Consider the following 26,437-nt stretch of genomic DNA (forward strand, 5'->3'; position numbering starts at 1 on the left):
TACTTTCAGGCAATGTGTTCTTGACCGTTGCTATTGGTGGTAGAGAAGGTTTCTTGTAGTTATTGAAGGAAACAAGCTTAGTCCTAGCAGCATTGAATTTTTTGTCCCCATTCCACTACAGATTGGAGGTCATCCTCTAGTGTTTATGCCATTTCCTTAGATATGTGTTCATTTGTTTTCCCCTTATATCTGTTATAGAGAGTGGTGTCATCGGCAAATATACCCATCTCCAAAACAATTTTATCAGGGAGGTCATTTATGAATATCAGGAATAATAGAGGTCCAAGGATAGACCCCTGAGGTACTCCCGCATTTATGTCATATTGTTTAGATGTACGACCGTCGAGGACAACTTTGATTTTTCTATTACTTAAGAAGGATTTAATTACATTATGAATTCTTCCAGTGATTCCATATGACCATATGATCTAATATATATATATATATATATATATATATATATATATATATATATATATATATATATATATACATATATATATATACATACATATATATATACATACATATATATATATACATACATGCATACATATATATATATATATATATATATATATATATATATATATATATATGTATATATATACTATTAGGCTGGTGGTAAACTATGCATAGATATTATATTTTAATTAATGCAGAATTCTTATTTATTATATACAGAAATACCGTAGTTATTAAACGTAACGTTAATTCCTTAAACAAATGGAATAAAAGAAAAAAATGTAAAGAAACTGAGACAATGTGCATGTGCATATTGTTTTTTCTAAACAGTTCACTTCTCCTAAGTAAAAAAAAATACTCTAGCTGAGATCGAAACCAAAATCTAAAGACAATGAATCAAGTACAATAACAATAAGACCAGCTTGACACGACATTTCAAAAGTGTTTTTAACCTACTTATTCTTAACATAAGTAATCTGTCATGTGAACGATTCAAGCATGCATACTCGTGTTTCACGAGTTAACAAACAGATAAAAATCCAATGATCCCCACATACCAAATTTTTAAATTTGACCCCTTAGCAGCCCTTTTTTCTGGAGGAAAACTGATAAAAATGTTTTCCACATGTCCGAATACCCTATATACGAAATTTCATGTCTGTATATCCAAAATTCGTTGAGTATATAGGTTGAGAAGTGTCCTCACACACACATATTCTCACATTATATATATATATATATATATATATATATAGGATGTCCATCTTAAATATATCAATGTTGCAAGTTGCTCCAGTTATTATGCTGAAGTTGTTGAATCGAAACATTACACCAAATTAAATTTAGATGAATTTTTTTTTTTTTTGTCAATACAAACCACTGTCATACATCATCTGGTTTCAAAGAATTTAAAATTTGTCCAATACTATGTGAATGTTGTCCATCTTGTTTATTCGCACCGTTGGTTGTCATCTTCGAATTTTCCAGATATTCCCTCCGAAACAATAAGGGGTCTTTAACCTTCCCACTTTTCTCTAACGATGTAATCCGTTCTGCAGGATTCATTTTATATTCCGCCTGAGAACATGGAAGTGTTTTCTTTTCTTGCGATTCTAATCTCTTTGAGAGTTTAGCAGACTTATGGCGCTGAGATGACTTCTCTGCTTCATCCGTACATTGTTCTGGAACGAATCTGTCTTGGGAAGGGAAATAAGAAATCTGGTTTTGCGAGGAAATGGACGTCGGCTTTGTTGATGCGTGTGCTCTTGGAGACGGCATTGGGATTTTAGATTGGAATAACTTTGATGCAGATTTTGGTGTCTTACTATTATCCTGTGATTCTGCTGGGGGCTCGATACCAGGATGAACTGCTTTCACTCGGGACGAATGGCTGGGATTCTCTGGAACATATTTTGGCATCGGTATCAGGGATGGAGATTTGCGAGGAGGAAGAATGTGGCTTTGAGAATCCGAAGAGGACCCATCAGAAGTGGATGCATATTTTTTCAAATACTGATTCTTTAAATTCCTGCCATGTTCAGGAGGATCTTTGGAGGGATGTAATTCTTTCTGATATTTTGGGATGCCTTTTGTGAGTGCCGCTTTTTCATGGGATCTCACGGAATCAATAGATTTTTTGGTAGGCGTCAATTCATATTCATCCGAAAATGAATTTTGATCCGAAACTGAAGAATTAGACAATTCTGATGCACTTCTTGGTTCATCCAGTTTCCATTTTGGGATTTTTGCTGAGTGCTTGCTTTGGTTGCGGTGATTCTCAAGGACTTGGTACCTGTGTTGGGGTAGGCTGGGAATCTTTGATTGTTGCTTGTGTGCTGCTATTTGTTTGCTTGGCGTCTGTGAGGAAGAATCTTGCTTCGAAGGTGTGATAGTAGTATCTTTATGTATCAGTGCTCTATGCCCCTGAGGAATATCCATATAATCTGGATTCTGGGACTCTCCCATTCTTGGAAGGTTGGACATCAAATACTTGGATGAATAATAACCTGAAATAAAAAGAAAAGAATGTCATTAAATAAAAATGAAAGACCAATTAATTTTTGCTACAGTTATGATGCTTTATTGGAAATAAAAAAAAAATTGGATTTTTTGACGTATCGGAATCGTAAAAACTTGTTCCTATTTTCTGATGCTAAAAACGATCCTTTTAATTGTTTTTATTTCTTTGTTTTTGTTTAAATTAATGATGAAATAATAAATATTTATTGATTTATAACTACCAGTAAAACTAAAATTTATATATAACCCCTAAAAGTGTATTTTAATGTTTGCGAAATGATATGCACTTATTATACGGGTTTTTACAGCCCCCCCCCCACCACATCAATTCTAGATTTAGAAATTAAAAAAAAATCGGAATCGGAATCGGTAATTGTATCAGAATCAGAAATTTAGAAGAGAATCGGTAATTGTATCGGAATCAGAAAAACTATTGGAATTGCCTCATCACTTTTACGTTTCTGAATTTTTGAGATGAGGATTCATTATTTGGATTTTTCTGACTATTGTTTGCATCTGGAGATTATTTTTACAATGTTTCATTCGATGTGCATAAAGTACTTGGTAAAATTCGGATCGAAAATAGGCAAGAATATCGTTAGATATTTAACAAATTGAGTCTCCTATTTTCTTTTTTAAAATATGACAAAGTACAAGATCCGTAAGTGTCGTTGAAATCTAGTTTCTTTCAAAGAAAGCCTTTTTTTCTCATTGGAAGGTGAAGCCAGTTTTGTACAGATAAAACTTTCTGCTTCAATTATTCTTGCAAACGGAATAATCACGGTGACACACCGGTTCCCATTAGATCACCCAAGTTAAGTGACGTTGAGCCTGGCCAACACTAAAATGGGTGACCATTTGGTAATACCAGGTGCTGCATGTGGTCGCTGCCAGACTAGTTTTGCCTAAGACAGGCTGCATGAAATAACGTAACGCCCCCCCCCTACACCTACGACCCTGGAGGGTTAAGGGGCACGTCTTAGTCTTCCAAAAGTAAAGCCTCCTATTTTTCTTTTAAGTCAAAAAACTAAAAACGATGAAGACGGGAGTAGTATCAATAAAACGAGCGACTTTTTGTGCTCCAAAATTTATTTTTCTACATAGTCACCATCATTCTCAATGTATTTTTGCCCCTTTTGATGCCTCTGTTGTAAAAATCTGGCGCATGTTTTGTCACTCACATCTCTGTCGCCACTCTGAAATCGACAAACCTATCTCCTAATTGTGTTGACATCAACTGCATCGGCTTCGTAAACATTCAACAGGCGCCAGTGAATGAAGATCGGTTCAAATTTTTCTGCATGGGGAGGATTCAATGACGAATCTCTGCTTCTGACCATCGTCCAAGAAAGGGGTTACTTTCTTAAGTATTTGCAACAGAGGGATGAAACTTTCAGGCCATGAATGCATAAGTTCAGTCATCATAACAATGCAATTTGAAATCCGTTCTGATCCATTCGGTCGGAATATAAAATAGGAGGCATTACTTTTGGAACAGCTTATTGTCTAAATTATTTGAGTTTGACCTATTCTTGTGGAAGAAACTAAAATCCTTGTGTAAGAAAACATAAGAATTATCTGGAAAGTCTGATAAGACTTGAAACAGTATATTTCCAAGAAAAAGAAATAAAGTCATAATATAAGAATGTACAATAGGCTTACACATGATATTTTAATTTATGCAGATTGCGTAATTGTGTATGTATGTATTATAGAATCAATCCTCTATTGATTATTATATATTATGAGTAATAATTTGCCCGGTGGACTAATTCGCAAAAAAAAAAAAATAAATTAAAAAAAAAAAAATAAATAAATAAAAAATAAAAAAGTAAAAAAAATAATAATGATAATGTCGTTCATCAAATTCCGTTTGTGTTTGTTTATAATATCACGTCAGCTGATATTTGGGGTTGATGATGAATGCCCTTGAAAAGTCACTTCTGATTGACGTTTAGTTTTAACATATGCAAACGAAGAAATGATTTGCAATTTTAACTGATTTTAAATGACTTGCGATTTTGCGATTTTAAATGGTACCTGTTCTTTTATCATGAATTGAACTTATTAATAAGAAAAAATTAAAATAAAATGATGCGATACACCTGGGCTTGATTTCTGAAGTCACGTCGTGGTTCTACAAAAACGGTCTCCAGAGTTGCATCAAACGATGGGAGAAATGCATAACTCTGGGTGGTTCCTATGTAGAGAAAGACCAATAACTGTGCCAAGTTTCGTTGCTCTACTAGTATGGGTCAGGGGCATTACTTATTGCACGCCCCTCATACGTATATGGCATTATCTAGGATTCCAATTTTCACAATTCTACGCATTAAATTAGGCTGTATTTCGGCAATAATGCATCAAATCTTGCTTTTCAAGTGGTCTATTGTATCTTGCTTATAAGCGTAGACATGGGACTTTACACATCATCAAAGAAAATAATCTAATGGGGCGAAATTGCATGAATGAGGTGACCAGTTGACATGTCCATTTCGTGCAATTGTTTGTTTATCAAATGTTTCAGTAAATTGATCGAATCATTTACAATTTGCAAAAGTTGCTCGGATGTCAGTCTCTTTATGATGAATTGCCAAAACAAGCCTAAACTCGAAATAACTGATAGTTGCCAAATCTGCAATTAAAGAATATAGAGTTGTCAATTTAAAGTTTGCCGCCTCTTAAAAAAAAACCACACACACCCTGTATAAGACAACTCTGGTATAGCCAGGAAATATATGCCGACACCTGTGTACTTCTTCTCCTTGCCCTGAACCCCTTATTATCATTTGTATTCATATTTTTTTTTCATTTATATAATTTTTAATTGTCAAGGCATAAATGAAATAAAGTAAATTGTTGTTTTTGCTAACTATGAATGTCCAGTATGAACACAAACCCCATTATAATATTGTAAAACCTGCTAATGTAAAAATTGTGATATTTGAGGGTTTTTTTTTTTTACAAGGGAATCACTACTTATCAAGGTTTGCAAGCCACTCGAGCATAAGGGTTAATGAATGTAAGGTGATAGTGTAGTAATCATTAATGGTGTAGATTGGGTAGAATTTAGATTATTTAAAGAGGACGGCTCAATAAGAACTTGTTTACATTGGACTTGAAGGCGACCATATTATAGTCAGCTGGAAAGCAGGCCAGTGGAACCATATTCCACAGGCGGGTAGTTTTAGGAAAGAAGCTTTCTTCATGGAAGTTGGGTTTAGATTTAGGCACAGATAGAGAATGGGGAAAATTGTTGATTGTGGTTGTAGCTAGTCGAGTGTTTTTTTGTGGAAGTTTGTTAAGGAGGGACCATAGATTAGAGCTCAGACGAGCACTTGCCATGAAAATAACGATAGAGCAAAGACAGGCTTGCAACGTCTCTTCTCTGGGGAAGAGATTGCAGAGAAGAGAAAATGGCATCACCTACTAGGTTTTGAACTCTATCAAGGTAGGGTAAGGAGTGGTGAGCAGCTCCTGCTCGGATGTGACGACAGTACTCTACCCTAGGAATACTTGGCTCTTATTCAGATAGAGTATTGCATCAACAGTGAGATACCTACTGGAGTGGTAGAGTGATCCAACCATTTTTCCAGCAATATTGGAAACAGATTTGATGTATGTGTTCCATTTCAGATCAGGAGTGAAGTTCAGTCTCAGAAGCTTATCAAGACATGGTGCTTCCCCAAGACGAGAGCTGTTCACTTCAATTGGGGCCAGATGGATCTCAGAGCGATTATGATGAAAAGTACTTCATCATTTTACTTGTTTACGTTCACATAATACCACTGTTTGATTACCATTACATCGACAAATATAACTCATGTGGAAAAAGAAAAATTAAATATGTTTCTGAATGTTTCAGATGAGCATTGTGGATTTGTATTATTTGAATTGTTCGAACTACTGTTCTAATTTTGAGTATTATTCGCACAATATTTCCGTCGATGTAACCTCTGACCTTCTTCAGGTGTATCTTGTCAAACTCATGAATCTCACTGCACGGAATTTCGAACAGAACCTTTTTTCTAATCCACAAAGGTAGCATGCTCTCAATCCAGGAGTTGTGAAATCCAAAGTAATTCATAATTCTATTTTTAGTGTCAGCCGCACTGAGGATTGAACCTTCAACCTCTAAAAGAGTGTAACTTACAATTGGACTTTTAGCAAGTACTTTATCCACTATGCCGTGCAAGGACCCGTGGCAAGTGGATAAAATGCTTGGTAAAAATTCAGTTATAAGTTGCACTCTTCTGGAAGTTGAAGGTTCAATCTCCAGTGCAGGTGAAACTTCAAATACAATAGCAAAGTATTTAGAACTTCTATCCAATCATGGCTGATGAGAGCATACTATCCCTGTAGATTAAATAAAGAGGATTCTATTTGAAATTTTGTGCAGGAGATTGGAGATTATCTATTTATCTATCTGGTCGGGCTCTTGCCTGGACTAATGTGACTCTCTCTCTCTCTCTCTCTCTCTCTCTCCAGATTTCCCTGACTTTCATCAACTGCCTCAGATCTTCAGGATCACAGTTCCTATTTACAATGCCTCCCCACGAGACAGAGTTAGACACCAGGGTCGTTTTTTAACGTGGAGAAAAGGAACAAAAATAAAAATTGTCTCAGTCGTGAAGGATTTCTCCTCCGCTGACAGAGAACAAGAAATTGAAGTGCAGCATATGAAGAACAGATACTACACTGTGATCTTGTCCCGAAGCACAGTTGGCATTATGTGCAATTTGCTGGATGTACATGGATCTAGGTCGTCCTATGCTCGTGTGACCGTGCCGTGGAGTCCATAGCAGTACATTTCTCACTAGCTTTTGCTTGCTCTTCTGGCAATGACCGGCAAATTGTATACGTCACTTCCTGATGGTTGGTTGGTTGGTTGGTTGGTTGGTTGTTTTTGTTTTACGGCATATCAACCGTTTTCGGGTTATTTAATCCCGAATCCAAAGATTTTGAAGAAATTTTTTTTTAATAGGATACATTTGTTGTTTTCACGTCGGTTTCTATTTAACCCATAGTTGGGACCCTAACAGGTACTACCACTCCATGTCAGAGTGGACCTGGGAGTAATGGTAATTAAAGGGTGGCTCCACACTCCCCAAAGCCCACAAGCTGGGGCCCTCACCACTGGATATAGTTTAAGGTCATATCCAGGACCCCCATTGAGGGCGTATTCTAATGCCCCACCGACAGGGCCCCCTGATGGTAGTAGATATACCAGGAAAGTTGCCATAAAGTTGCTGCTTTGTAGGATGATCATGCCAAGATATATTTAACACTGTTCGTAGCATCTAGGTGTACGTGCCGTTTAGCTTTCTTTCCAATCTTTTGTTGAAAAACTTGGAGATTACATCGACCGAAATGTTGTGAAAATAAAATTCAAAACGGTTTGCATAGAAACGACAAGAGTTTGCGTTACTCATGTATTACTGTCAAGCAAGTACATAAGCCATCGTGAGTCACCATTTTTTTTTATCTTATCAATGCGACAAAAATGGATGGTCACATTCAATGCTGTTAAGACTAAGCTTGTTTCCTTCACTAATTACAAGAAGCCTTCTCAACCACCAATAGCAATGGCCAATGACTCTTTATCTGAAAGTACATCTTTTAAACTCCTCGGCCTAACGTTCACAGGAAACATAAGTTGGAACAATTACATTGAGAGTATTGCCAGGACCGTTGCGAAAAAGGTAGGTTCTCTCTACTGTGCTAGAAAGCTACTAACACCCGAAAGTATCCTGTACCTCTATAAGGCCACCATTCGCACATGTATGGAGTATTGTTGTCATATTTGGGCTGGTGCATCTGCTACTATTCTCTCGCTCCTAGACAAGGTTCAAAAGAGAGTCGCCAACCTGATAGGTCCTGAACTGTCATCTTAGCATCAGCCTCTGTCCCATCGACGAAATGTTGCATCCCTCTACCTGTTCTACAAGTACTTTAATGGTGCTTGCTCTAACAAACTGGAAGCACTTGTACCCCTCGACATAAATACCCCCGACACACTCGACAAGCAGCTAAATCCCACCCCTTACAGTAGAGATCCCTAGATGTAAGAGAGCCTTCTAGTCCAGTAGTTTCTTCCACTGAACCGCTAGACTTTGTAATTCTCTTCCGGGTCTCTGTTTCCCCAACTGTACTGACATGCAGAAGTTCAAGTGTAATGTGAACCGACATCTTGCTGCTCAACTTCCCACATAGTACCCCTGTAGCTTATGCCCCTGATAGTAGCCCCCTACATCAAAGTGGCAACGTGCCTTGTTTGGGGTGAAAATGTAATAAAAAAAAAAAGAAAAGTAATCAAACCTTACAAAGCACACAGATATTAGTCAAGTAAGTTACGATTTTCCCTACATAACATATCCATCGCATCATTCTTATATTATTTCTCTTCATGCAACACATATCCTCAACCCTAATTGGCCAGGATCTACTTTCACATTTCACATAATTTACTTACTTGGGTTCAGCACTTGTCTCATGTTTGTAAACTTTCCTCTGCCTTCAACTTCTTCATTACAGCCATTATATCGAGGCGGCATGTTGACAACCAGACAACTTGCATCCATAGATTTGGTCGGATGGTTTTCGTCCGAGGGGTCAGATAAATTGGTTTCTATCAGAGTTATCTGATCGAGAAAAAAAAAAAAAAAAAAAGAAAAAGAGAGACATTTCATTTAACCATTGAAAACATTGTCTGAAAATTTAATAAGACCAAAAATGTTTCTGAATTTTTTTGATGAGGATTAATTATCCATATTATTTGAATTCTTTTGACTACTGTTCTCATCTTGAATGTTATTTTCACAACGTTTCGACCGATGTAATCTCCCACCTTCTTCAATTGTATTTTTCGAATTTTGGGATCTTTCTGTTAAACTCAGTAATATTTCTGTCGAACACCGAAATCTGCATGGAACTCTGACTCAAAACTTTTATTTAATCCATGGCAGCATGTTCTTGTTCTATCAGCCATGGATGAGTAGAATTCCTAAGTAATTTGCAGTTGTATTTTGAGTGTTGTCCACACTGAAAATTGAACCTTCAACCTCCAGAATGGTGTAATTTTGCAACTGACTTTTAGCAAGTATTTTATTCACTACACCATAAGTCCTTGCAAAACATTGTGCAAATAACACTCAAGATAAAAACAATAGTCCGAAGAACCAAAATAATACGAAGAGCTAAAACAAAAACAAATAATGTAACAAAAACAAAAGCAAAAAATGTAACAAAAACAAAAACAAAAAATGTAACAAAAACAAAAACAAAAAATGTAACAAAAACAAAAGCAAAAAATGTAACAAAAACAAAAACAAAAATGTAACAAAAATAAAAACAAAAAATGTAACAAAAACAAAAACAAAAAATGTAACAAAAACAAAAACAAAAAATGTAACAAAAACAAAAACAAAAAATGTAACAAAAAAAACAAATAATGTAACAAAAACAAAAACAAAAAATGTAACAAAAACAAAAATGTAACAAAAACAAAAACAAAAAATGTAACAAAACAAAAACAAAAAATGTAACAAAAACAAAAACAAAAAATGTAACAAAAACAAAAAATGTAACAAAAACAAAAAATGTAACAAAAACAAAAAATGTAACAAAAACAAAAAATGTAACAAAACAAAAACAAAAAATGTAACAAAAACAAAAACAAAAAATGTAACAAAAACAAAAACAAAAAATGTAACAAAACAAAAACAAAAAATGTAACAAAAATAAAAGCAAAAAATGTAACAAAAACAAAAACAAATGTAAGAAAAACAAAGAACAAATAATATAACAAAAACAAAAACAAAAAATATAACAAAAACAAAAACAAATGTAACAAAAACAAAAAAACAAATAATGTAACGACGAACATTAAATGTGAAACTGGAAGAACTTCGGATTTCTTAATCAGGACTAAACTCAGCAGAGATAGACAAAAACGGACTGAAATCTTTACTTATATAAATCTAACAGGATTTATTTTCGCTTAAAATAATACACTGAAATATATGCAAGGTGGCTGTTATGATGTAGATATCGACATGGACTGATGAGCATACCGATTTCAAATCCTGTCGGTTCTATAGCATCAATTTCACTATAGATATTAGCAATCTTCATGTGGTTCTTTCTGTAAATAATAGTACTGAAGTGGCTACTGAAGTGAATTGATAACGTGAGTATGACAGGTTCGAATCTAGGTGGTTCCACAACACCATTTTTACTATGGATATTAGCAACTTTCCAGTGGTGCCTTCTGTGAATAATCGAATCTATTGTTGCAGTTAAACCTTGTGTCATACATGCAGAAAAATCAAGTTGCCATCATTGTTACAAAAACACATAAATTGTATTCCTACGTTGGTTGCTGCGTGTCTCGTTTATACATGCTCCTGTGTGACCATAATGCTGACCGAAGGAATTCCACTTGCAAATATTCTTTAATACCTCGATAAGGACTAAGATAATGCTGTTAGAAGACAGAGAAGGTTTATTCTGCTTGATCTTTGCTCCAAATCACCAAGTACTGGGAAGGAGATCAATAATCAGTTTAATTTTTTATCATCAGCACATTTTTTAAAATTTATATATATTTAGCATGTTTACACATGTAATGATTCCAAGAAATTGACCATTTTACTTTCTCCCTCTCTCTTTGAGCCATGTGATGTCACATCCGTTTCTATCAATTCCCCAGAGTCTAATAATCCCAACCTTGAGATCAAAAGTTGATCTCAACTAAACTTTCATCTAGTGTTATTTTCTATTAAACAATTTATAAATAGTGTGCTTAGATATTATCCGGATCTTGTTAGTTGGAATCTATCCATCTAATATTTATTGTTCCTATTTACTTGCCTCCCCACGAGGGCAGAGTTAGACACAAAGTCGGTTTTTAATATGGGGAAAATCCAGCTCCCCAAAAATAGGCACTCTGGATAGGAACAAAAATAAAAATTGCCTCAGTCTAGAAGGATTTCTCCTCCATTGATCGAGCTCAGAAAAGGGGAAGTTTAGTATCAGAACAGATACTACACATTGATCCTTGCCAAACCGGCCAAATTTTTGCACTTGAAATAGTATTTCTTTTTTTTGTTTTGTTTCTGTTTTTAAAAATCCTTACATCAAGTGGCTTCATGCCTGACATTTTGAACGAAACACTTTATTTAATCCACAGGGCTAGCATGCTCTTTTTCCGTCAGCCATGGCTGGATAGAAATTCTAAATAATTTGCAATTGGATAGTGAGTGTCACCCGCACTGAGGATTGAACCTTCAACCTCCAGAAGAGTGTAACTTACAGCTAAATTTTACCAAGTACTTTATTCAGTATACCTTGCACAAGGACCCGTGGCATAGTGGATAAAGTATTTGGTAAAATTTAGTTGTAAGATACAAGATACACCTGAAGAAGGTCGGAGGTTATATCAACCGAAACGTTGTGAAAATAATAATCTAAATGAGAACAGTAATTTGAAGAATCCAAATAATACGAACCAAACTATTTCTTGTTCGTTAAATGTTTGGAATTTAAAATAACTCTTTTTAGTCTTCGTTGCTGTAACAGTTTTCGTTTTCATTTATTTTCCTGTCTGTCACTCATCAGTAAACACATATTAATACGTCCTATAACCATAACTTGTAACTATAATCTTTCAACCCAGTCTCATCTGGCGCCATGGTTTGAGTATTCGAGAATGAGCCAGGAGATTGAGGTCCAATCCTTGGTTGAACTGTATCGAAGACATAAAAAAATGGTACTTGCTGCCTACTTGCTAACCATTCTGCATTATAAAATGACGATGAAGGGAAAAGCGTGGCGTCCTCCCCTATATCTTCGTGTCGTAGCCAATGAAAAAACATCCCTCGACTACAATTGATCTGGGTTTTATTTAACATCTCTCATGGGCGCATTCATTCACTGAGTTATGTTAACTGACCACTGCACCACCAATTTTAAAATACCTTCATACCTATGAATTCTATCCACCTCTTTTTCAAGCAAGTAAATCCATGTTCAAGAGACCGGTGACGGCATCATAAATGTAATCAGTATCGATCTATCCCTGATCTATGAGGTCCTGGATATGACCTTAACCTATATCCGATGGTGACGCCCCACCTTGTGGGCCTTGGGGAGTGTGGAGCCACACTTTAATTGCCATTGCTCCCAGGTCTACTCTGACCCGGAGTGGTAGTACCTGTTAGGGTCCCAACTATGGGTTAAATAGAATCCGACTTAAAAAACAAATATACTCCATTAAAAATCGTTCCTCAAAATAACTAGATTCGGCATTAAATAATCTTAAAAAGGTTGATATGCCGTAAAACAAAAACAACCAACCAACCTGATCTATGATATGGGGAAACTAACGAGGATCCCCACTCTTTGTAAACAATTTAATTAAAAAAAGCAAACAAAACATTTTTGTTATTTTCTTCTTCTTCTTCTTCTTCTTCTTCTTCTTCTTCTTCTTCTTCTTCTTCTTCTTCTTCTTCTTCTTCTTCTTCTTCTTCATCATCAAAATCAATAATTTTGAACAAATAAATATTTGTTTATTTTACTAAACATTTGTGTTGTAATTTGGCTTTAAACGTACAGCATACGTATTTCTTTTAAAAATTTAGACAATGCTTACATCACGGAGAACACAATCATAACCACACACACACACACACACACACACACACACACACACACACACACACACATCTTTGACGCACTGATTCCCATCAGATCACCGAAGTTAAGCGACAATTAGTCTGGTCAGTACCAGATGGGTGACCATTTGAGAATAGCAAGTGCTGTATGTGCTCTCCGCTTATCTCGGCATTGTTTCCAGTCGTCCTAATATTTCATCTTGCTACTGGAATGAAATAGTGTCGCCTCCAGAGAGGTGTGAGTGGAGATCGCGCAACTCTTGCCACCAAAAATTTCATGTACAAATCATAGCATCATCAGTGATGTTCATAGTCTTCATCAACAACGATGGACAAACAGTTATATATATATATATATATATATATATATATATATATAAAACACTGTGTGTGTGAATTCATTCCCTACGGATTCCAAAATGGCTAGGTCGATGTTTTTGACATTTCACACAAATATACTTTATGTATCTGGCAGTGTTCTTAGATAAGTTTTGTATCGAAATGCATCGATAATTGGAAAATCCTATTAAAGAAGGAGCAGTCCGACTTTTACCGGAGTTAACACTTTTATACAACCTAACATCACAAGTGCATTTGAGAAGTTTTATCACCACACAAGCAAAACATCATAGTGTATAAAATCAACAGTAGGTTCTTTGATCAGACAGGGATGTGTTCAAAATGAATGTTTATGTTTAGAGCACAACTAAACCTTTAATTTAACGGTTTTCTTATGGGATGATCATCTTTAGTTAACTATTATGTGTAATTATATTCATGCAGATATTCTACATGATTTATACTTGCATGATATTTACATAAAAAGGTTATAGTAAACAAAAACCTCTTTCTACATATATTTATGTATGCATATATACATTTATTTAAAAAAAATTTGCCTACCAAACTCCTCTGTCAGTTTTTGGTCGACAGACATGAAACTTAATATATAGGGTATTCAAACCCATGTGAAACTTTATATTTGGGTTTTAGCTGGGGAAAATTGGTGCAAAATTGTGAAAATTAAAAAAAAATGGAATTTGCCAGGTGAAAGTCGAATGACGGAATTACGAATATGCATGCATAACGTAATAGCTATTGTTTCACGTTTTAATTTTTAGCCTTGCAGCAAGCATGTCTTCATAGATCAGGCATTAATGTCAGAGGAAAAAGTAAATAGTAAGCTAAGTTTTGGTTTCAATTCTCGGTGGTGGCGCACGAGTCATTTATTTTATTTTTTTTTATTAACTTTTTAAATCATTACTATATATGGAGTCCAATATAATCTCCATCTCCAAATATATAATATTTTGATTGCAAAAATTCCCCTCTGGACCAAAGTACTTTAGGTTTGCTCCAACAGATGCCACATACGTCTAGATTATTAGCCACTATATTATTTAAATGCTATTTTGAACACTATTTTACACTTTTATTCGTTATAGAAAAATCCTACATTACATCCTAGGAACAACATCATTACAGTCACAACTATCTATAGTGGAAGTAGTTGCTATTTTTCCCTCTAAATGCCAAAAATAATGATTTCTCCCCTCTCACATACCACCAAATCTCATTGGCTGACAACTGACTATTTGTTCATTCCAGAATGTAAATCTTCCTACGAAAATGAATGCCCCAAAGATTTACAAACATGGCTTCCCTCTATGCAGGAGGCAATCGTTTTAAATAAAATACCCCAAATACAAGTTGGTTGGTTGGTTGTTTTTGTTTTACGGCATATCAACCCTTTTCGGGTTATTTAATGCCGAATCCAGTTATTTTGAAGAAAAAATTTTTAATAGAATATATATATTTTTTTTCAAGTCGGTTTCTATTTAACCCATAGTTGGGACCCTAACAGGTACTACCACTCCGGGTCAGAGTGGACCTGGAAGCAATGGCAATTAAAGTGTGGCTCCACACTCCCCCAAGCCCGTAAGCTGGGGCCCCACCACTGGATATAGTTTAAGGTCATATCCAGGACCCTCCAAATACAAACATATTAACACATCGAAACATGTTCATAATCCAATACTTCTTTTATTTGTACATTAAATATACCGTACATGTTAAGTTTTGTTATACAGCTATGCTATCGAGCAACATTTTTGTATTTCCGTACACTGTGCATACTGTTGTCCAACACGTCGTCACATGCTGATAGCCATTATTTCTTCTTCCTTTTCTAAAAAAGCTAGATAAACTTTACTTCCTTTTTTTTTAGTATGATTGACTAAAATTCTTTCTTTATACACTAACTAAAAACTTAAAACAACCGATTACGCGATTATTACAGTCGAGACCAAGATTTTGTATGATTTGGAAGCCTTTAAACTGTCTAAGATATTTGAATTATTTTTCCCTTTCTACCATCTATATAAACCTTTCTTTTTTTTTCTTAAAGTACAACTAAAATTCGTTTTCTTTCACTGTCAACTGGGCTGTTCTTTGCAAGGAGGGGTCAGTTTATGTGTTGACATTTTTGCAAATTCATTCACACCTCGTGATGCATATACTTGAAAGGTGTTTGCAAAGTTATTCACGCCTTGCGATATGTACATTGTAAAGACCTGTAACGTCGTAAGTTCGCCGTAGGCCAGGCAACTAAAGCGTTTCCTTTTTTTTTTTTTTTAACCTTTTTTTCCTTTTAGCGTTACACATTCAAGCCAGCCTACTGCAACTAATTTTTTTTGCACTTGCACGGGCACTCGCTGCTATTTACATTTTTTTAAAGTGGGTTGCTTAATATAAATTTTTTATGGGGTAATAACTATTATTACATGCTTTGTTTTTATTTTACAACGTAAATAGATCACAAAACAAAATGAATTGTCAGTGTCTAATTTCCCCAATTGTATTTTCATTTTTGTTATATATATTGAAAAATGTTTGAGCGTACTTTAAATGCTTATAGCTAATATTAAATGTTTTGGTTTTATTTTTAAACGAAAATAGGTTACAAAACAAAATAAATTGTTTTTGCCTAATTTCTCCAATTTTATTTTCTTATAGGTATATATATTGAAAAATGTCTGTGTTTCCGACACATTTCCCTGATCAGCAAGATCAACATGCCTCACTTCTGGATCTATTTCTGGCCACAGTTCCTGATGATCATGTAACGAATGCCCATAACCCAATCAGGAATGCTGATCATGCTATGATAATGGCTTTCGACCCAAAACCAAAGAGCCATTGCTCAAAACAACAAGGTATTATAAGAAGGCTGACTGGGAAGCTATCAGGGATATCATCAAAGATGCCCCATGGGGAAATATCATTTCTATTCCAGCTGAACAGCGCACAAATGAGACCAATGAATGGTTCAAAACGGCAATTGAAACACATGTTCGCACGCGGAAATTCTATAGCAAACCACACTCTCCCCAATGATTTACTTCTACTTAAGCAACTGCCATTGCTCAAAGGCAGCATGCATACTGCAGATTTAACTGAGATAAATCCAGTATAAACAGACAAAAGTTTATAGAAGCTAGAAGTAATTGTAAGAAAGAAATAGCGACAGCTAAGAGAAAATATACCGAAACCATCAGAAAACGCTTCGAAGCACAGAATTTAGGAATCCATGACTTCTGGAAAATATATAACAGTGTAGTACATAATAGGCAATCGACAATTCCCCCACTATCCAACAATCATGAGGTTGTTTGCACGCCAACTGAGAAGGCTAACATGCTTGCCAGTCGATTTGCTTGAAACTCCACATGGGACCCAGCAACCTACTCCTTCCCTGACTTTCCTTTGCAGAAAGACGCCACAATAAAAGATCTGAAAATCACCCTTTCTTAGGTGCATGACGTCATAAAAAACCTAGACACCTCAAAAGCATGTGGACCCGATCTCATCCTGGCTGTGCTATTAAAAAATGATCCGCTGAGGTTGCTCCAGTCCTCTCCAAGCTTTATAACAAATGCCTTAACCAATCTTGCTTTCCTGACTGCTGGAAAACTGCTTTTGTGCTACCAGTTTACAAGAATTCTGGTAAAAGAACTGACCCATTAAATTATCGCCCCATTGACCTCCTCCCGTTTTTTGCTAAAATATTTGAGTCCATAATTAACCAAGCTCTAGTCCATCACCTTACAGCTACTAAACTTCTGACTGACCAACAATATGGATTTAGGCAAGCCCGTTCTACAGCAGATATCCTAACTTTAATCTCTGAACCTATATACCATACACTGGATAAAGCAGGGAATGGTAGAAAGGTAGCCCTAGATATATCTAAGGCTTTTGACAGGATAGGGCACGATGGTCTTCTCAGGAAAATTAAATCATACAGTATCACTGGACGAATACCTAACATAATTAAATCCTTCTTAAATAAGAGAAGAATCCACGTTCTCCTTGACGCTGGTACATTTAAACAATATGATATAAATATGGGTGTATCTCAGGGGTCTATGCTTGGACCTTCATTATTCATAAATGACCTCCCTGATAAAATTGTCTCTGAGCTCTATAAGAGGCACTAGGGGAAAGCAAATGAACACATATCTAAGGAAATTACAGAAACACTAGAAGAAGATCTCCAATCTGTGGTTGAATGGGGACAAAAATGAATGATTACATACAATACTGCCAAGACTAAGCTTGTTTCCTTTAATAATTACAAGAAACCGTCTCAACCATTAATAGCTTTGGCTAATGATACATTACATAAAAGTACTTCTTTCAAACTCCTCAGCTTAACGTTCACAGGGAACATGAGTTGGAACAAATACATTGAGAGCATTGCCAGGGCCGCTAGAAAGCTATTTACGCCTAAAATTATCCTGTACCTCTATAAGGCCACCATTCACCCATGTATGGAGTATTGTTGTCACATTTGGGCTAGTGCATCTGCTACTAGTCTCTCACTCCTCGACAGGGCTCAAAAGAGAGTAGCCACTCTGATAAGCCCTGAATTGTCATCTAAGCTTCATCAACGGCCCATTGACGAAATGTTGCATCCCTCTGACTGTTCTACAAGTATTTTAATAGTGGATGCTCCGACAAACTACGAGCCCTTGTACCCCCTCAATGTACATACCTCCGACAAACCCGACAAGCAGCTAAATCCCACCCCTACACAGTAGAGATACCTAGGTATAAGAAAACCTTCTATTCTAATAGTTTCTTCCCTAGAACTACTAAACTTTGGAACTCCCTTCTGGGTTTCTGCTTTCCCAACCGTGCTGACATGCAGAGGTTCAAGTGTAATGTGAACAGACATCTTGCTGCTTAACTCCCAACATAGCACCCCTGCAACTTATGTCCCCGATAGTAGTCTCCTACATCAAAGTGGAACTGTGCCTTGTTTAGGGTAAAATGGAATGTAAAAAAAAAATGCCATACCCTGTCTGCCAGATTAGTACACATAAGCTGACCGACATTGCAGCCGCCAAATTTTATTGTTCGTTAGTATTTACGTGTGGGAATCCTGCCAATGATTATTAACATCAGATTTCGGCCGTATTTTGTGACAACACCACCCCCACTCACAAAATGGGGCGTCTATTCCGTTAGCCGTCCTAAACATAGGGGGGGATTAGAGTGTCTATTCTAAAAGCCGTTTTAATATGAGGAGGTTAGGGGTTGAAGAAGAAGAAGAAGAAGAAGAAGAAGAAGAACAACAACAACAACAACAACAACAGCAGCAGCAGCAGCAGAAACAGCAGCAGCAGCTGCCGTACTTTCATTTTTTACGCGGGGGGGGGGTGATGCTACAACCGGGTTACGCCGGTTAACAGGTCCTTCTAGTATAATAATAAATACGAACTCTGCATTAATCAAAATATCATATTTAAGCATATTTTACGACCGAGCAATGACGGGCGGCCTGCTAGTATATATATATATATATATATATATATATATATATATATATATATATATATATAAGTGAACGTGTGTGTGTGTGTGTGTGTGTGTATCTGTGTACATTTCCCTACGCAATAACTCTGTCAATTTTTAGTCTACAGACTCGAAATTTGATATACAGGGTACTGAGATTTGAGAAAATGGATGTGATCGGTTTTCGGCCAGAAATTTGTCTGTCAAGGGATCAAAGTTCAACGATTTGACCTTTGAGAACTCTACCAAACTCCTCCGACAATTTTAGATATAGGTTCCTTGGACATGGATGTAATTTAATAACTTGATTTGAGCCCAAAACAATAAATTTTAAGGGGTCATAATAGGGGTCAAATTTTAAAAAATTAACCCTTTTTTTTGTTGTTTTTGCTTAGCATACACTTCCAAACACCCGGGCAACGCTGGGCTGAAATGCTAGTATTTATATAGTCTAAAGAAGCTTTGAATAAAAAAATGCAAAAATAAAAATAAAGAATGCAGTTTAGACTCCCGGAAGGAAAAAAATATTAATTTTAATATATATATGGTACTTGTACAGTTTAGTCAAAACATTAAAAAATGAAAATATCGAAAAAAGTTTAAATTGTATGTATCCGTTATGGAACGAAGTTCTCCGGAAAAAAAAATTTCACTTAGTTTCATCAAGTAGTTTTTGTTTTACAGCGAAAAAACAATTTTTTATGATACCGAGCAAAATGTTCGATTTTTAGGAAGAAAAGCTAGTATTTAAGATGGGAAGGGAAGGGTGCTAGCGCTTTAACTGGAGTTATTTCCCTTTGTCATTTCTAAAATTCCAACAAAATTTTTTAAAAATCCAAGATGGCCGCCTTCAACGCGCTCTCATAAAAACGTGTTTTTCCGATGTAAAAAAAAAAAAAAAAAAAAAAAATACTTGATGAAATTAAGTGAAATTTTTTTTCGGAGAACTTCGTTCTATAACGGATACATACAATTTAAACTTTTTTCGATATTTTCATTTTTTAATGTCTTGACTACACTGTACAAGTACCATATATATATATATATATATATATATATATATATATATATATATATATATATATATATATATATATATATATATATTAATAAAAAGTGAATCTACATAGTTCATTGCCCTGTTATACGTGTTAAATTGCTTCACTTTTGGTCTATCTATTGTAAACAAATATGTGAAGAACTGTGAAATGTCTACTTAATATCAATTCCCAAACAATTAGTTCAAGAGCGAGAAACCTTAATTATAATTTTAAAGCAATTCTTTTCTGTAATAATTACATTCATAAATAATCTAGCAATCATAATAAAGTGTTCACTTTAATTCATAATTACTTCCTATTTATTTGCCCACCCCACCTCCACTTCCCACGATGATTATATCAGCTGCGATGGGAGCAACTGGCCCAAAGAAAAAAAATCTTAAGCAAAACTTTTTCTTCATTTTAAAACATCGTCTGTGTTTGTCTGTGTGTGCGTTTGTTTGTGTGTGTGCATGTGTGTGTGCGTGCGTGTGTATTTACACACACACACACACACGCACACATAATTTGAGGTTGCTATTTTTCAAAGGTAGGGTAACCAGTGAAATATAACGAGGTTAATACAAAAGTGCTCAATACCGGGGTACAGCAAGTTACAATTTCAATTTGTCTTTGCATAAGCAGTAATGTGTTGCTACACAGTCATGAGGATGTTTCGGTCTTCTAGTAACTAGAGACCTCTTCAGGAAACAATGCTTATATTCAAGAGCGGAATTCTTAATGAATCTCTTAATGAATGGATTCATTAAGAATTCCGCTAAACAGGCATCTAGTTACTAAATACTAGAAGACCGAAACATGCTCATGACTGTGTAGCAACACATTACTACTTATGTAAAGACAAATTGAAAGTATATATATATATATATATATATATATATATATATATATATATATATATATATAATACATATATATAATATATATATTATATATATTTATATATATATGTGTGTGTGTGTGTGTATGTATGTGTGTGTGTGTCTGCTGTGGAAATATATATATATATATATATATATATATATATATATATATATATATATATATATATATATATATATATGAGTTTTGAATGTAATTTATTAAAATGTTTACTTACCGGGTCATCGTATTCAGATGTATGTAGATTTTCCTCCGAGGTGAAGTTTCCCTTTTTTTCATCAGTTTCGGTTTCATCTTCACTTTTATGCGGTAACGTCTCCTCGCTGATGCAGGGATTCAGTTTTGTTCCTGATGAAATATCTGTCCAAGAGGCAGCCATTTTCTTTGACTCGCCCAAAGACTTCCCGCCTGTTTCACTTCTCCTTGATAACGTGCTGCCTCTGTGGAAACAAAGCGCCTTAAGATGGTGCATTTTGAGGACTAATATCAAGATAAGAATGGCGAAGGAGAGTGACCCCACTGTTGCAAGAAGTGCAGTGACCATTATCGCGTTCTTTGCTAAAGAGAAATCCTTAGTGATTTTAACAGCAGTCAATGGTCTTGTATCTGCGCCATCAACGACTACGGTTAGAGTAAGGTTTGTTGTTGATGATAAACTTGGTGTTCCGCTGTCTTTGACAAGGAGGATTAACTTATATGTTCTGCTATCGTTAGCCGAAGGTGTTTGTGAAAAATATAATCGACCAGAATAACGATCGAGGCTAAAAACACTTTGGTAATTTCCATTCGCTATTTTAAAAATCAGGCGGCTGTTTTCTTTAGTGTCCCTATCAATGGCACTCAGCGTCGTAATGTTCCGCTGACCATCTTTGCAAAAGACATCCAGATGGAATGGATTGGTATCTGGAAACGTAAATTTCGGAGCATTGTCGTTTTTATCGAGCACTTTGACGAGAACTGTAGCCGTATTATTAAGCGACGGTTTGCCATTGTCTTGCGCAAAAACCTTAAACCTATAAAAGTCTTTCGATTCTCGATCCAGGATACGGGTAGCTATAATAATGGCGCCGCTTCCGATCCTGAATGGGAGAAAAGCTTTTGTGGTTTTTAGCAACGAGAAAGAGACGTCACCCCCTGGCCCAAGATCAGGGTCGGTTGCATTGATGAAGCCAATTGGGATTTGCGGTTTTTGGTTTTCATAGAGTTGGAATGTGTAAGTTTTCTTAGAGAAAGTCGGACGGACATCATTAACATCAGAAATACTGATTAAGAGTTTCTGCTCTGCATGTAGAGGCGGGGAACCTTTATCCTGGCAGATGATTGTGATTTCGTAATGGTTACGTGTCTCTCTGTCGATCAGGTTTCTCACTGTTACTTTGTACTTATTTACGCCCATGTTCTGCAGTTGGAAGTGGCTGTGCCTAAGGTCACATATAACTTTTCCATTTTCATCGGGGTCATCATCCATTACTTTGACATAGGCGATGAAGCTTCCAATCTCAGCTGCCTCTGAGATGACAGCCATCTTCTCTGTAGACCCAGAGATAAAGTTTACTTCTATCCTCGGTGCAGTATTGATACGACCGACGACGTTCACATTGACAACGCTCATATCCGTATGACGTAAACGTCCGCCATCCGTGGCTGACACGAAAAGCTCGTATAACCCGCTCTGGCTGAGATCCAGCTCTTTTTGTAAGAATATCTCTCCGGTTTCCCGATTAATTCTGAAAAGAGACTTAGCTGTCTTAGAGGTCTGCGAACTGATGCGGTATGTTATCTTCCCACTTTTGCCCTTGTCTAGATCAGTTGCCGTGACGACGGTAATTGGCACGTTCCTGTTCTCGTTGTGGCTGATTGTAACGTTGTAGATCTTTTGAGAAAACTCCGGCAAATTGTCATTCCAGTCTGTAACAGTGATATAAATGTCCATCGCACTTTGTTTCGGAGGGTTTCCCTGATCTTCAGCGATGACTTGTATTTTGTAAGACGCCTTTGACTCTCGATCGAGCTGCTCGCCTAAGTAGATGTTATGCTCTGACTTACCGTCCTCTAAGTAAGAAGTAGATAAAGTAAACGGATCACCTGCACTTTTGTTTAGCTTGTAGGTTATCTGTGAGTTAGCTATGCTGACATCCCTGTCGGTGGCATAAGGGATCGGCCGCTGTGTTCCTATGCTATCCTTTTCCGAAAACTGGAGATCAAAAGAATCATCTGGAAAGTGTGGTCCGTTATCATTTTCATCCTCAATGATTATCTTGATTGTAAGAGTCTGCGTCAGGGATCCCGTCCTCAGGACCTCCAAATTTACAATAAAGTAACATTCCAAATTCCGTATGCAAGAAGATTCTGCATCGATTGTCTTTGTTGTGTAAAGCTTTTTATTAATCGATGATAGTGTGAAAAACTCTGAACCATTAGCTGAACTCTGTTGTTCGAGGTTAAATTCTATGTCAGGAGCCGTTACCGGGGACGGATACCCCTTCAAATGGGCATCCAGAGCAATGTCGCCAACTAGAGTGCCGGGACTTTTCTCTTCTTTAATGTAGTAAATTAAGTCAGAGCACCAAACAGTAGAGAAGGTGAGAAGAATCACAAGTCGAGATGTTAACATGATGCCTGCAGAGATGGAAAAGAAAGAAAAAATATTTTATTCATTTACAAAGATGAGATATTGATATGATAAGGTTTTGCTATCAAGTAATAAATAATGCATCTGCATATTTAAATTAGCAACATTTTAGTAAATACACGAAAAGAGAATGAATAGAGGAAAAACGAAAAGCAGTTAGAAATTCTGTCATCATCAGCAACAATATCCTACAATTTCTGGAAAAAGAAAAGTGTCTGGAAATTCTATCATCATCAGCAGCAATATCCTACAATTTCTGGAAAAAAGTGTCTTTAAATTCTGTTATCATCAGGACAATATCCAATAATTTTTGGGGGAAAAAGTGTCTGGAAATTCTGTCATTAGCAAAAGTACCTGCAATTTCTGAACAAAAAAGTGTCTTTAAAATCTGTCATCATCAGCACAATATCCTACAATTTCTGGGTGAAAAAAAGTGTTTGGAAATTCTGTCATCATCAGTCCTACAATTTCTGGAAAAATAAAAGTAACTTTCATACCTCATTCTAATACAGCTTTCTGTTCCAGAATTGCAGATTTATGACACTCTCTTCTTGCTGACTGTTTTCCTCCTACCTGAAACCTTAGTCTTTTCAAGACTCCTGCTAATAGGCATCTTTTGTCTTTGTGATAATCATTTTTCGTTCTTGCTAGCTCGTTACATGAAGTGGCTTCACGCCTTGTGTGGAGCGATTTCCATAAAAATATGTTAAAATTGTAAAAATTCAAGCTAACAGATTAGTGGTATTATTATTTTGTTCAATCTGTTGTTCCTGTAATTCAATACATAACTGCTTTTATTTTTTATATTTTTATATAACTAAAAGGACAATATATATATATATATATATATATATACATATATATATATATATTATTATATTTAGGCAGCAGTTTTTCTTTTATGCACGTTTCATTAAATAGCACAGATAACTCTTGCTTGTTTTTCTTGTAATCCTCGTTTTCTCTTTGTCAGACCATTTTCCGAACGTTTTTTTCGAGTGAAAAAAGAATTTTCCCGTAATCGCGAACATTTTCGACCTCCATTTGTCATCCTCAGGCGAGTAGTAAAAAATAAAAAATGAAATTGAAAAATGAAAATAGCGAGATGAAATGAAAAGACGGTTAAAAAATGATCAAAAGGCGATTAAAATCGCTTAAAATCATTAAAATACTCAAAAGCACTTGAGCGTGCCCTCCGTTTCGTTTTGAGTCTGGTTAATCGTTGGTTTTTTAATGTGGATTAACAATGCCTCAAAGATCGGGAGGCGCACCTCGCAATATGAGACAGTTAAAATGGCCGTGTTATTTATATATCAGCAACAATATCCTACAATTTCTTAATTATATATATATATATATATATATATATATATATATATATATATATATATATATATATATATATATATATATATATATATATATATATATATACACTGTGTGTCTGGTGTTACATAGCGTTGTGTAAATAATGCATGTTATTTGGTACGCATGCGCATGATGTAAGAATCAACTGTTTAAGGGAACGCCCATTTATGTGAGTGTCATTTATGTAAGACAATATGCTAACTATGTTTTTCTTCGCGAAGTGTATGAATACAAAGCAAAAGATTAAGGCAATGCGTCTTCCGTGCAATCTGTTATTTCTGTAAACCAATATGGATCAGTTTTTATAGAAGCGCGAAATAAATTAGTGCCGAGAAAACTTAGCTGAATTATTGCGATTAAAGTAAACAGACATCGAGCATTTTCCCACCATGCATTCTGTACTACGTACCGACGTGCAAAAACAAGAAAAAAAACAAACTATTTGTATCATTTGGATTCTTCGGATTACTGTTCTCATTTTGAGTGTTATTTTTACAACGTTTCGGTCGATGTAATCTTTGCAAGGATCTGTGGTGTAGTGGATAAAGTACTTGGTAAGTTACACTCTTCTGGAGGTTGAAGGTTCAATCCTCAGTGCGGGCGATACTCAAAAATGCAATTGCAAATTAGTTAGGACCTTTACTCATTCATGGCAGGCGGAACAAGAGCATGATTAAACTAAGGCTTCTGTTTGAAAGATTCCTGAGTTTGACAGAAAGTGTTTTGAGTTTGACAAGATTCACCTAAGGAAGGTCAGAGGTTACATAATTCGAAACGTTGTGAAAATGACATTCAAGATGAGAACAATAGTCTGAAAAATCCAAATAATACAAATAATCAGATCCTCATCTCAAAAATTCAGAAACGCAGGAAAAACTAGTTTGTAGGTGAAGTTTATATAAATATGCAACCATATAAACATACTTAGCTTAATACCAATGATAAGTGCTATATGCATTGATTCCGACTCAGAAAACAGAAATTTTTCCCCCGCTGTCATAAACATCGCTCATGGAATGTGAGGATTTAGAGACAAAACAAGGGAAGCGAAAATTATGAGGTTGCTGAAAGTAAACCTAAGGCCCCTACTTAAAAAGCTTTAATGTCAAAAACTAGTAAGCGATATCATATGCATTTATTCCGACTCAGAAAACAGTAATTCTTCCCCCTTTGTCAGAAACATCATTCATGGAATGTGACGACTAAAGGATAAAATAAGGGAAGCAAGAAGTACGGTGTCCATTTTCTACTTTCGATAATTTGAATGATTTGCTTTCTGGGGGAAAAAAGTGTCTGGAAATTCTGTCATTATCATCAGTTCTACAATTTCTGGAAAAAAAGCATCTGGAAATTCTGTCATCATTATCATCAGTTCTACAATTTCTAGAAAAAAGCGTCTGGAAATTCTGTCATCATCATCAGTTCTACAATTTCTGGAAAAAGAAAAGTAACTATTTTCATACCTCATTCTAACACGG

General features: G+C 35.6%; 1 protein-coding gene across 1 annotated transcript in view; it reads right to left on the minus strand.

Moving 5' to 3' along the window:
- Positions 1 to 1,228: 1,228 nt before the first annotated feature.
- LOC145243021 (protocadherin beta-15-like) overlaps positions 1,229 to 26,437 on the minus strand; it is an 84,219-nt gene continuing 59,010 nt past the window's right edge. The window contains exons 2-4 of the mRNA XM_080106135.1: positions 21,177 to 23,578; positions 8,957 to 9,125; positions 1,229 to 2,471 (exon numbers count right to left, since the gene is read on the minus strand). Of these exons, the coding sequence (XP_079962261.1) occupies positions 1,348 to 2,471; positions 8,957 to 9,125; positions 21,177 to 23,573 (3,690 nt within the window). The 5' untranslated portion in view covers positions 23,574 to 23,578 and the 3' untranslated portion in view covers positions 1,229 to 1,347. The remainder of the gene's footprint in view (positions 2,472 to 8,956; positions 9,126 to 21,176; positions 23,579 to 26,437) is intronic.

Source organism: Euprymna scolopes, chromosome 21, assembly GCF_053919585.1.
Source record: "Euprymna scolopes isolate OS-2025 chromosome 21, ASM5391958v1, whole genome shotgun sequence".
Lineage (NCBI taxonomy): Eukaryota > Metazoa > Mollusca > Cephalopoda > Sepiida > Sepiolidae > Euprymna > Euprymna scolopes.